Source organism: Colobus angolensis, unplaced genomic scaffold, assembly GCF_000951035.1.
Source record: "Colobus angolensis palliatus isolate OR3802 unplaced genomic scaffold, Cang.pa_1.0 Scaffold112, whole genome shotgun sequence".
NCBI classification, from domain to species: domain Eukaryota; kingdom Metazoa; phylum Chordata; class Mammalia; order Primates; family Cercopithecidae; genus Colobus; species Colobus angolensis.
In genome coordinates this window covers 1104163-1116464 of record NW_012112253.1, presented here as the reverse complement: position 1 = coordinate 1116464, position 12302 = coordinate 1104163, and the positions used below count along the sequence as shown (strand labels likewise).

The following is a 12302-nucleotide window of genomic DNA, read 5'->3' as shown; positions in this document are numbered from 1 at the left end:
CTTCATCCTTTAGAGGACCAACTTCTGAGTCCGTGTTAGAATAGATGCACAGCTTAAATGCCTACTTTCTCAAACCAGGTTTGGAAAGGGGTTGTGTGAGGAAGACGCTGGCACTGCGCATGGGAGTTTTGGGGGAAAATCATGGAACATCTGGATCTCAAGCCTCCTCAGTTTTCCACAATGAAGCAGCCTCCTTGCCCCTTGGATCCCGAGAAACCACAGGGTGGCAGAAATCCAAATATAGTTGATGAGGATGGCCTTATCTATGTGTGTTCGTTCTCCGAGCTCAGAGAAAGGGCTAATTGCCCCTGCTCTATTCCAGGGATGGAGTTCCCACCAATAGTCTATGGGCTCTTTTCGCTGTTTCATGAACAGGAAAATGTTCATTTCCATTTGCCTGGCACTGAATGGAAAGCAGGATGATTAAGAGGTTTATGGATGGATTCAATTTTTTTTTTGGAACAGAGTCTTGCTCTGTCACCAGGCTGGAGTGCAGTGGCATGATCTTGGCTCACTCAACTTCCACTTCCCGGGTTCAAGCAATGATGGATTCATTTTAAGTAGGGCTTAGAAACAGGACTTTTCAGAATCTGGGGTGAAAGCAGGTGTCAGAGAGGGCAGGACAGTAAGTCCCGGAGTGCTTTTAGCCTCCTTGGGGCAGAGGGGGCAGATGCTGGTGTGTTTCACTGCCTGCAACAGTGGTTAGCTCTTAGTCCTGGGGGTGCCTTACCCCAGACCACTTGAACTTGAATCCCTGGGGTCAGAGAGCAGTGAGGTGAGGCCTGGGAATTGCTATCTTTAAAAGCCTCTCAAGGGAATCTAACGGATAGCCAGGGTTAAGAACCACTGTCTCAGAGCCTCAAGTAACTATAACAGAAACATACAGGGTGGGAGGATTGCTTAAGCTGGGGAGGTTGAGGATGCATCCAGCCTGAGTGACAGAGTAAAACCCTGTCTCAAAAAAAGAAAAAAAAAAAAAGGAAAGAAAAAGAAAAAACCACAAGGTCACATTAAGAAATGATTCACTGCTCTTGGCAGAAGCTGGTATGGAACAGTACACAGTGGCTCCTGCAAAAGTCCTGAGCTTTGGACACCAGGCGGAGAAAATCCTGGGCTCTCTGGGGAGAAGGGAGAAGGAGTCCAAGGGGTGTCCCTCCCACCCACAGGGAGTCTGCACGCCGACCATCCTTGACCTTGGCTCTTGAGCCAGCCGGCCTCTGGAGCTCCCACTTGGTGGTCCTGATGGTGGCCTCTCCGTGCACCACCTGGGGGGCCCTCCCCGTCTGTAAGATCTCCAGGAGGGTGGACTTGCCCTGGCGCGGGGGGCCCACGATGATCATCTTCATCAGCTTGCACTTCTCCGCTTTCCGCAGCTGAGCACGCAGGTAACACAGCATTGCTTTGGGGCCTGTGTAGAATCATTACGGGGAAGGGTAGCTGTGTGGGAACATGCTTACATCTCTTAGGACACAAATCCTGTTGTGAAGGAACTCTTTCTTCGTGTTTTAGTAGGGACAGTTAAGGAAGACTACTGGATCAGGTGGAGGGAAGGCGTGACACTAATGACCCCCAAAGTCAACTCTAAAAGGCAAGAACCTATGGACAAAGTCCTTGCTGCCTAGGAGGTCACAGTTTTTTCACCTGGTCCTTCTCAATATAGTGACCCTCAGTAACGATTGCTTTAGGGGCAATTTTATAGCATCTTGCCAAACCTGGAGCTGGGCTCCATGGGTCACCAACTATTTCCACCCCCAGAACTTAACAAGTGGACTGAAGTTGCCTTTCCAAGCAGGTGATGGCAGGGGACAGGGCTGGGGAAGCCCTACCTTCTTTTCGGATTTCTGCAGGCACATTGCTGATGGTCAGGTCTTCAGTGTCCAGCTGCCAGAGGTTGCCCAGCTGCCCCAGCTCAGGAGGGAGCTCCCGGAGGCCAGGGTTGCTGAAGACAGATGTGCTCACCACGAGATAATACATACACACACATACACACACGCACACGCACACACACACGTGGCTCCTGTCAGCCTCTGCAGCCTGCACCCCAGACCCCATACTTTGGACCCTGATTTCAACACTAATTCCAAAGCCTTTCTCCTGGAGCATCAGTGGTAGAAAGGGCAGCTCTGTCTTCTGCAAATCACCGTGGCTTAGAATTGAGTCCCCTCCCCCAGCTTTCCTGTCTCTGCTACTAATTACATCACCATAAAGATGATCACTACCTCTTCTTGAAAAGGCCATGCCACTTTAATATTAACATAACATTTTACATTCTCATCAAGCTTTGCACACTGCCTAGAACCCCTGGCAGTAGCTGGCATGCAATGGGAGCTCAGTAATGAAAGGATGAATGATTGAGTGGTTCTCCTTATCACAGCCCGAGTGATGTAGCAGAAGTGTGTATCATTGCATCGCTACTCCATCTTCCTCTCTCCCCACCTCCTTGATCAAGCCCTGTTCCTAAAATCCTACTACTGCTTCTTGGAAAGTAGATGGCTTCTTTCTGCCTGGCTTTCTGTGTCCCAGTTGGTTTAGGGATGGGTGTTCTGCCTCTCTGGGCCAGCAGAGCCAGCACGGCCCCTCCAGATGTGTACTTACTTTCCCAAATAGAGCTCTGATAAGCTCTTCAGTAGGCAAACTGAGGGAGGGACTGCATCGAGGTGGTTGTCGTTCAGGCAAAGGACTTCCAAAGACTCACTTAGGAAGGCCGGAAATTCCAGCACACATGCTGCAAAGACAGGGCAAAGCAGACTGCATTTAAAAATAATTTTGGACCGTCACAGCGTGGTGACCAGGTGGGTGTATAAATGGATGCAACCTCCAGAGGGCATTCTGGCAAACCTATCAAAACAAAATACTCACCTCATCAACCTAGCAATTCTCATTCTACAGACAGCCTTACATGCATGTGTGGCAAAGATGTGAGAATGAGGACACTCAGTGGCAGAGATAGAGGACAATCTACGACAACCTATGTGTCCAGCCACAGTTGGTTCAATGAGCAATAGAATAATTGCAGCTATTACAAAGCATGGGGCAGGTCTACATGTACGGGGGTATGAAGTGATACTCAAGAGCTACCCATCAATTGAAAAGGCAAGGTGCTCCAGGCATGGTGGCTCACGCCTGTAATCCCAGCACTTTGGGAGGCCGAGGCAAGGGGATAATGAGGTCAGGAGTTCAAGACCAGACTGGCCAAGATGATGAAACCCTATCTCTACTAATGTTACAAAAATTAGCTGGGCGTGGTGGTGGGCACCTGTAATCCCAGCTACTCGGGAGGCTGAGGCAGGAGAATTGCTAGAACCTGGGAGGCGGAGGTTGCAGTGAGTCGAGATTGTGCCGCTGCACTCCAGCCTGGGAAACAGAGCAAGACTCTGTCTAAAAAAAAATAGTTCAGAACCAGATATCTAGAAGGCTTTTTACTGTACCAGGAAATGTCTGCACACATGCATGCACATACATGCACACCATGTATATGTTATATACACACACACCACACCTGCATATGTGTATGCATATAGGTTACATACAGTTGTTAGACAGGAACACAATGGTTACCAGAGATGCACTGAATTCCATAGTTGTCTCTGGGGAAAGGAATTACTAGAGGACTGAATATTTATCCCATGCCCTTTGCTACTGTTCAAAAACGGTGTTTTAAAATATACATGCATTGCTTTTTCCATGAAAAAAAGCTAGTTAATGAAAATATACTACAGTTGGCTATTTTTATGCTTCTTAAGATGACATTCTTTGAAAAACCAGCCAACTGTTTAGTGTTTAAGTGACTTTATTAATTAGGCTAACTGTGAGATTACCATGAAAATCATGTCAAATGTGCTGTTTCCACGGGCACCAGAGCATTTGAGTTGAGAAAGAGCTTGGAAACGCACACTGATGGGAATCAGAGGTTTGGATTTCAGCAGAATCTCTGAAGTGCCTTTATCCTCTCTACTAAGGCCTGGAGAGCGGGGAGGACAGCATGCCTGGGAGCTCAGAGAATTCAAGATAAAACAACTGCCTCAAAGCCCTCTCATAGGGTCCCCTGCCAAACACGGAAAATAGAGAAGCCAGGATTCTTTTGTTGGGCTGAAACCAGGCTCGGTTGCCCTTGATCATAGCTACCCGGCCTCGGCTCTGAATTTCCTCCACACATGTAGCTGCAATAACAATGGTAATGGGTAACCTGGCCTCCAAGAACATTCAGGGAGAGCCGATAATGGAATACCAAAACCAACGCCTGGAAAATCTGCCCAGTTAGCTGCACTGTGAATGGAACTCACTGCAGGGGCCCCTGCAACCACCAGCCTTCTAAAGATGGCTTTGTATGAGTCCTTGTTAGGTAAGGAAATGTTCAAAAAGCTTCCTTTTTTTTTTTTTCTTCAGTGAAAAAAGATGATCAATATTAGCCTGCCCTAATTCACATTTTCATGAAAGAACATCAATAATGAGAAAGGCTTACTTTTTCCCCAGAGAACACATTCTAAACACCTGGCCTCTGTGCTTTCCAATTTTAAAGTTTCGCTACGGTGTTTATGAAGCCTCTTTAGGTAAGAGATGGGTGAAATAATGAGCTATGATTGCAGACGCAACACCTGTAACAGACCTCCCAGCCCGGTGTCAAAAACGATGGGCACTGGGCTGGGGAGAACACAGTTCGGGGTATTTATGAACTGTAATTATTTATTCATAAGTTATTTATGACTCTGCTGGTCTGATTTTTACTGTAAAAATGGCCATCCAAATTATTTTTGGATGAGGCCACAGCACAAATATAACTACTTGAATGTACATAAATCTACTTGGAATTTTACTATCCTTCTGCAAACAAGCTGTCTTTTATAGATAATTCCTTACCCAAGAGTCCATGGCCCTGAGAAAATAACCCTACTGAGGAAAAGGAGCCTCCTTCTTTTCACTCAAGTGTGGGTCTCAACTTTCTAGATGAAGTTTAAAGAATCAAGAGGCTTTTGTCATCTGCCAAAGACAAGATTCACCTCTGCCAGAGAACCTCCCTCACATGGCTCCCCAGACATACTCCTGTGGGCCGCCAGTTGTCATTTTCTGGAACATTGGTACTGCGCATGCTCCTATGGTGCTTTTCCACGCTTGCCCGTGACTTTCCCCTCTGGCGTCTCATTGAGTGCTGAGCCCACTTCCTTGCACACTCCTCCATGGTCCCAGGAAGGATTCGGCATTTCTAAGTTGGAGACACGTTTCTAATGCACACAGCAAGTGGATTGCATGAACGAGGTCTACACTAGCTCCTGTTCTCATACCCATCATCCCGTCTGGCATGAAGGAGAAGACGGTGTTTGTTTCCCCTTCCTTCCAAGTGAAATCCCTATGTCTGGACTCAATTTCTAAAGTCCTAAGGCCCTTCATTTATAAAAGGATCAGTTATGAAATTCATAATTGCATTTCCCTATTCATGTGGTTAAGGACATTTTCATTTGTTTCCTGGCCCTCTGGACTTCCTTTTCTGCAAATTGTTTATATCCCTTGGCCATTTTTTTGCCTATTGTGTTGTCTTTTTTTTTCAAAATCAATTTGTAAGCATTCTTTGTATATTAAGGACTTAAGCCAATTTGTGTTGCAACAATTTGTGTTGCAAATATTTCTTCTTAGTCTGTTTGCATTATAACTTTGTTTATGATGCTTCCCACTGCACACAATTTTTGAATGTTTATGAAGCCAACAATTTTAGTCTTTTAAAAAAATTATTCATAGATTTTCCAACTAGATTTTAAAGATCTCCCTCATAGCCAAATTATACCTATATTCCTTAAATGTTATTGTTTTCTTTTTTTTATACTTAAACCTCCTACCACATAGACATTTTTGTAATCTAGTATCATGTTTTGTCCCCCTTCCAGGTGGGAATACCAACACCATTTATTAAAGCAAGCAAGCATCCTTTTACACTAAGTTGAAATTCTGTCTTTGTCACATATTATATAATAATAGTCCCCAAGCTTTTGGGCACCAGGGACCGGTTTTGTGGAAGACAGTTTTTCCATGGACTGCAGCACTGATGAAGGGGATGGTTTAGGGATGAAACTGTTCCACCTCAGATCATCAGGCGTTAGATTCTCATAAGGAGGGCACAACTTAAATCCCTCACATGCGCAGTTCACAATAGGGTTCACGCTCCTATGAGAATCTAATGCTGCCGCTGATCTGACAGGAAGTGGAGCTAATGCTGACTTGCCCACCGCTCACCTCCTGCTGTGTGGCCTGGTTCCTAACAGGCCACGGACCAATACCTGTTCCCTGCCTGCGGGGCGCTGGGGACTCCTGATGTATTTCTATATTTACTTAGGTCTATTTTTGAACTCTCTTATCTGTTCCACTGATACACCTTTTTCACTCACATATAAACACACATGCTCTTATGGGACAGATCTCTATGTGTATCATACTCAACACACAAGCACACCAGTTCATCCAAGAGCGTAGCAGTGGCAGACTCCCTAGTTCACCTCTTGCAAATGTGTCCTCGCCTCTGTGGCGTCGCTCATCCCTACCTCACACTATCCGTACTTGCCAACAACCATCTATCAAACTGAAGAAGAAAGCTGTATTATGTTTAAAACGACTTGGACGTGAGTTCTGGTTTTCTGGGCTAGCATCCTGAGGGATATTTTTGTGAGCGGAGCTGGCTTTGGAAGTCGTAGCTTTGAGGTTAAGAAGCAGAGCTGGTTGTTTAATGGAAGGGACAGCTCCATACCTTCCCCTGCGTCTCACAGAAGATAATGGAACAAAAAGAGCTTGTTTCCCTAGATGTACTCTGTGCTGAACTGGCCTTGTTGTGTGACCAGCACAAAAACTAGGAAAATTTCTGTCTCTGATGAGTTTTGGGGAAGACCACAAGCCCCTGTGCAACCTCGGCCTCACCTCAGCCTGTGAGGCCAAAGGTGGCCGTGATCCATGTGGGCTTTGCAAGATGCCATCGTGTGTCAACAGAGACTTAACAGCACTGAGCTGCTGGTCCAGAGCTGAAGTCCCATAGTCCTGGGATGAAACCTGACTTTGCTACTGAGAAGCAGCCACATGACCTGGGACAAATCAGTCAGTCCCTATGCCAAGGATTGAACTGTGTCCCCTGCCCCCCACCAAATTCAAATGTCAAAGCTCTAATACCCAATGTGACACTATTTGGAGATGGTATATTTGAGCTGTAATTAGGTTTAGATGCGGTCATGAGGGTGGGGCCCATATGATAAGATTAACGTTCTTATAAGAAGAGGGGCCAGGAGCGGTGGCTCATGCCTGTAATCCCAGCACTTTGGGAGGCCAAGGCAGGCAGATCACTTGAGGTCAGGAGTTCAAGACCAGCCTGGCCAACATGGTGAAACCCTGGATATCTGAGAAGAGGGCACCAGCACTGTTAGGGGCTAGTAAGGGCCTTCTTCCTGGCATCCTATATTGTATTAAAATACAAAATTACTATTTGGAGATGGGATATTTGAGCTGTAATTAGGTTTAGATGAGGTCACGTGGGTGGGGCCCCTATGATGAGATTAACATTCTTATAAGAAGAGGGGCTGGGTGTGGTGACTCATCTCCAAAAATACAAAAATTAGCCAGGTGTGGTGGCATATGCCTATAATCCCAGCTACTCAGGAGGCTGAAGCAGGAGAATAGCTTGAACCTGAGAGGTGGAGGTTGCAGGGAGCCAAGATTGCACCACTGCACTCCAGCCTGGGTGACAGAGTGAGACTCAGTTTCAAAGAAAAAAAAAAAAAAGAAAAGGAAGAGAGACCAGAGTCCTTGCTCTCTCCACCATCTCAGGACCCAGAGAGAAGGATGCCAGGAAGAAGGCCCTCACTAGCCCCTGACAGTGCTGGCACCCTCCTGTCAGATATCCAGCTTCCAGAACTTTGAGAAAATAAGTGTCTACTGTTGAAGCACTCGGTCGATGGTATTTTGGTATGGCAGCCGAGCTAAGACACCCTGGGAGCTTCAGTTTCCCCAGGTGCAAAATGGGGAACTGTGGCCCATACTTCACATTGTGAGGACGAGAGACTCTCACATACATAACCTGTCTACGGCACTGCTTGGTGTGTAGATCAGCTGCATACGTTAGCTGCTGGCATCACTGGCCTCCACGCAGGAGAGCAGGGCTTGAGGATACTTGAGTGTCACACGTGGGACAGAAGGAATGGGCATAGCTCATGTGCAGGGTTGTCATTTGAACATGGATATCTGTGGCATTGCAACAGGGCATTGAAGGGGAAGGCTCAAGATAAGGGCGATCCCCACTTTGGTGGAGCAGGAACCAGGCTACCCAGGCTATCTCATCTGGGAACACCAACATCTCCCAACCAACACACACCTGCTTCAGTCCCGGAGCGCTGGCGACCTCTGGTGGTGAAAAAGGCAATACGCTTTGTTTTCAGTCCATCTTCATTTCTGTGCGGAGGAAAAAGAGAAAATTTGAGGACAGCATGACAAAAACATTACTCTTTTGGTTGTGATGTTATAATGCCAAGCCACGGAGATAGGGGGAAATTCAGGTGCAGCTCTTCAGGGCCTGCCAGGGGTGCACGTTGCAGTGGCGGCTGCCTTTTACACTGCCCCCCACAGAAGTCCTCTTTGGGGTGCAAGTTCCACCATGACACTGCAGAAGTGGCCTTCTGCAAATGAATGGGGGTGGCTGGTTTCCAGAGGCTGGCTGGGCTCATCCTGGCTTTCCACCTATTGGAAGGCTTTGGGGCTGGGTGCCTTTATTCAATTATGCATCCATTTCAGTTAATGATCAGCAGAGACTTCTGAACAGAATTACAGCTCAGGCTGAAGTGAGAGACAAAATTCTCCAGGAGACTAAAAATTAGAAATGAAAGGACACCATTATGGGCTGTGTCCCCCCAAATTCCTATGTCAAAGCTCTAACCTCCAGTTCCTCAGAATGTGACTGTATTTGGAGACAGGGCTGTTAAAGAGGTAACTCAGTTAAAATGAGGTCATTAGGATGGACTCTAATCCAATCCGACTGGTGTCCTTATAAGAAGAGGAGATTAGGACACAGACACAAACAGAGGCCCGCCTGCGCCAGGACACAGGGAGAAGACGGCACCTGCAGCTAAGGAGAGGGGCCTCAGGAGACACCAGCCAGGCCTGCCCACGCCGCCACCTCGGACTTCAGCCCCCAGGGCTGTGAGGCAGTGATTTCTGTTGTTAAGCCCCCAGCTGGTGGCTCAGCAGCCCTTGCAGACTCGCTTGCCACCATTCCGAGGACCTGCTCGACTGTGGCCCCATACACGCTTTGGGGAGGAGAGGCCCCTGCTTACTTGCCAAGTTGGTTTCTGGAGAGATCCAGGGTTTTGAGCTGCCTGCAGGTCCACTTCTCTTGAGGTGGAAGTGCCGCCAGCTGGTTCCCCTGTAACCTCAAGAATGTGAGGGCCTGAGAGAGAGAGGGAGGGAGAGAGAAGCTAAGATGGCATCAGATACAAGAAGGGAGGAGAGACGGAAGAGCCAGTCAGTTCCCGACCACGTGCAGTCAAACGATTCCAACCAATTTGCCTTCATGCAGATGCCAGTTGTGTAGGGCCCAGCAGTCTCTTCAAACTCATGAAACAATATCAAATAGAGCAATGGGGCCATCTATCTACAGGAGCTCTTCCCTCAAAGGCAGTGAGAGGCAATTATTCTAGAGTGAAAGGAGCCCAAGTAGCTGTCAGTATTAAGGATTCTTAAGACTGCTGATTATTGGTGGGTCTCTCCGGGGAAAGTGCCAGACTCTTATGGTTTGGAGGACACCGGGTCACGGCTGGTGGGGGTGGCATGGGGCATACAGCACAGTGCTGGTGTCTGTCGCCTCCCGGTGGGTGGCCTCCTGGGCCGGCCCAGGTCTGAGGACAGGGGTGGCAGCACCACCAAGGGTAAGCGCCCTAGCCTCGTGCCCTCTGCTAGCCGACACAGTCCCAAGCTGGGCCCCTCAGGATTATCAGCGTGTCTGGGGTGCCCCTCGTGGGTAGCGCTCCCTCAGCCCTACTGCAAACAGACCCTACAGGAAACCCAGTCACCAAGGGAGATGAGGGGCTACCTTGTACCTGAACATGTTTTATTCTTTTTTTGTTATTATTTCTTTTTATATCTACTTTTTTAGAGATAGGGTCTCGCTCTGCTGCTTACGCTGGAGTGCAGTGGTGTGACCATAGCTTGCTACAGCCTCAAACTCCTGGCCTCAAGCAATCCTCCCATTCTGGCCTCCCAAAGTGCTGGCAGTACAGGTCTGAGTCACCGTGCCCAGGTCTGAGCCATCATGCCTGGCCCATGTTTTACTTTACAGGAGTAACTTAGACATGTTATCTCCCTGCTTGAGGACATCACCACAGCCACCAGCTATCCCCCCCCCAACCAGGGTGACCTCAGGAGGGCCACAGGCTGTTTGCTGCCCCACATTAAATTCTCTCCTCCTGGTGCTTCTGTCTCCTTCCTTGGTGAAGGGGCTCACGCCACCATCAGAACCACTGCAACCAGCCCCCACCTGCTGAAGTTCTATGGAGACCCTGCCATGTGCCAGGCCTCAGGGCCCTCCAAGTCTCCTACATACCCATCCACCCCTTCCCAGTGTGGAGAAAAAGACCTCGAGCAGACACATTCCCACAGGCCCACGCTGAAGCGCTGGACAAGGCTCTGCCTCTCCTGATTTGCTGCTTCTGGGCTTTGGGGGAAGCCCAAAAACCAAGCCTGTTAGTTGTTGGTGTGAAATACGAGAAGACAGACTCAGAACAGGGGCCCAAGGGCTGTGGACAAGGACTGAAGGCCAGGAGTACCCTGAGAAGAGTAGGATGTGGGACCCCCCCAAGGGCACCCCCGCATGACTCTTTTCTTCTGAGAAGCGAAAAGTCCTGTCCCCGGGTCCCTGACTTTGCCCTGTGCTTGTCAGGAGCCTAGGACATGACAGCCCCTCCTCTCTGAGGATACACATGCTGAAGGGGCCTTCACTGCCTTGTGGGGGTCGCCGCACACAGGAGGCTGCACCGGGCCTTGGAGGAGTGCCCGTGGGGGCCCTGGCAGTGGCCTGGCAGGAGCGGGGGCTGAAGCCTGTGCAGGGTGGCCTGGGCATTCTGCCTGGGGGTCCACCACAGGGCCCTGGTGAGATTGTCCTGATGCCTTTAGCAGGCACCGATGGGGCCCCTTCTGGGGTTGGCCCTGAGCTCCAAGCAATGAGTGTGATCCACGGCCTGTCTGCCTAAGGACCAGCCAACCACCTAAAACCACCTAAAGTGAGAAAGCACCCCTATTCTGGGTAGGCACACAGGGTTCTGTGGAAAGGCCCTTCCTGGAGCTCTCAGTGTCCACTCAGCCTCATACATGGGCAGGCCATGGACTTAAAGAAAGTCCTGAGGGATACGAACCATAACCCCACCACCACCTAACATAGCTGCTTCTGCTGTCCATATTCTGCCCTCATCATTGTTCATGGCCATGCGTATTTTTGATAGCTGAACTTTTTCTTCACCTTTTTCCCTTACATTTGTCTCAGAAGCTCAGGGAAAACACATACATTTCACTGCAACATGGAGCAATTTTTCTCAAAAGCTGAAAATGAGAAAAAAGGGCTATTAGGCTTACATCGAGTTGGAAGAGTCCCAGGGGAACTTCTTTGAGTGAATTTTCTGAGAAATCCACATCCTTCAGGTGATTTTTCCAAAAGACAGCCATTTTGTCTGGCAGACATTCCAGGGCATTTCTGGAAGCTTTACAACATTTCTAAGAGATTGACAAGAGAAAAAAAAAATGTACCTTATTTAGCTCTTTAAATGCAGTGGTGCCTGTGAGACTGTTTCCAAATTTGATGTTAAAAATGGACCATTACAATAATGTCCTGTAATGAAGATGATTGAGTGTTGTCAGAAGGCTGCACACCCTCACTGTCCCTGTCCTCCCAACCCTGCTCCAAGGAAGGGACAGGAATGGGGTTTCCTGGGGAAGCTCGTGGTCTTTTTCCCTCATTCCAGAACATCCGGCCCATTGTCCTTGGAAATAATGGGACAATTCAGGACCACACGGGAGTGAGAAGCTGGTTTCCCCTACACAAATGGCCAAACTAGGAATGTTAATGTCAGTGATGACATTTACTGTGGGTTTAAAACCAACAGCCATAACACACACACAAGGGTGCGCATGCACACACACACACACACACACACACACACACACACACACACTGTCTTTATGCTGTTCCATCTGTTTTAACAAGCAAAATTCCCCAGAGGCAAAAATACCATTTAATCAGAGGTGCTGTGATTGATGATTTCTTACTCTGTCTTTTTTTTTTTTTTTTTTTTTTT

At 48.3% G+C, this 12302-nt stretch overlaps 1 protein-coding gene across 1 annotated transcript in view; it reads right to left on the bottom strand.

Annotated features, from left to right (window-relative positions):
- Window positions 1–12302, bottom strand: part of LRRK1 (leucine-rich repeat kinase 1) — a 153952-nt gene that overhangs the window by 42080 nt on the left and 99570 nt on the right. Inside the window, exons 9-14 of the mRNA XM_011957518.1 lie at window positions 11584–11721; window positions 9294–9406; window positions 8339–8415; window positions 2596–2725; window positions 1827–1939; window positions 1194–1408 (exon numbers count right to left, since the gene is read on the bottom strand). Coding sequence (XP_011812908.1) covers window positions 1194–1408; window positions 1827–1939; window positions 2596–2725; window positions 8339–8415; window positions 9294–9406; window positions 11584–11721 — 786 coding nt within the window. The remainder of the gene's footprint in view (window positions 1–1193; window positions 1409–1826; window positions 1940–2595; window positions 2726–8338; window positions 8416–9293; window positions 9407–11583; window positions 11722–12302) is intronic.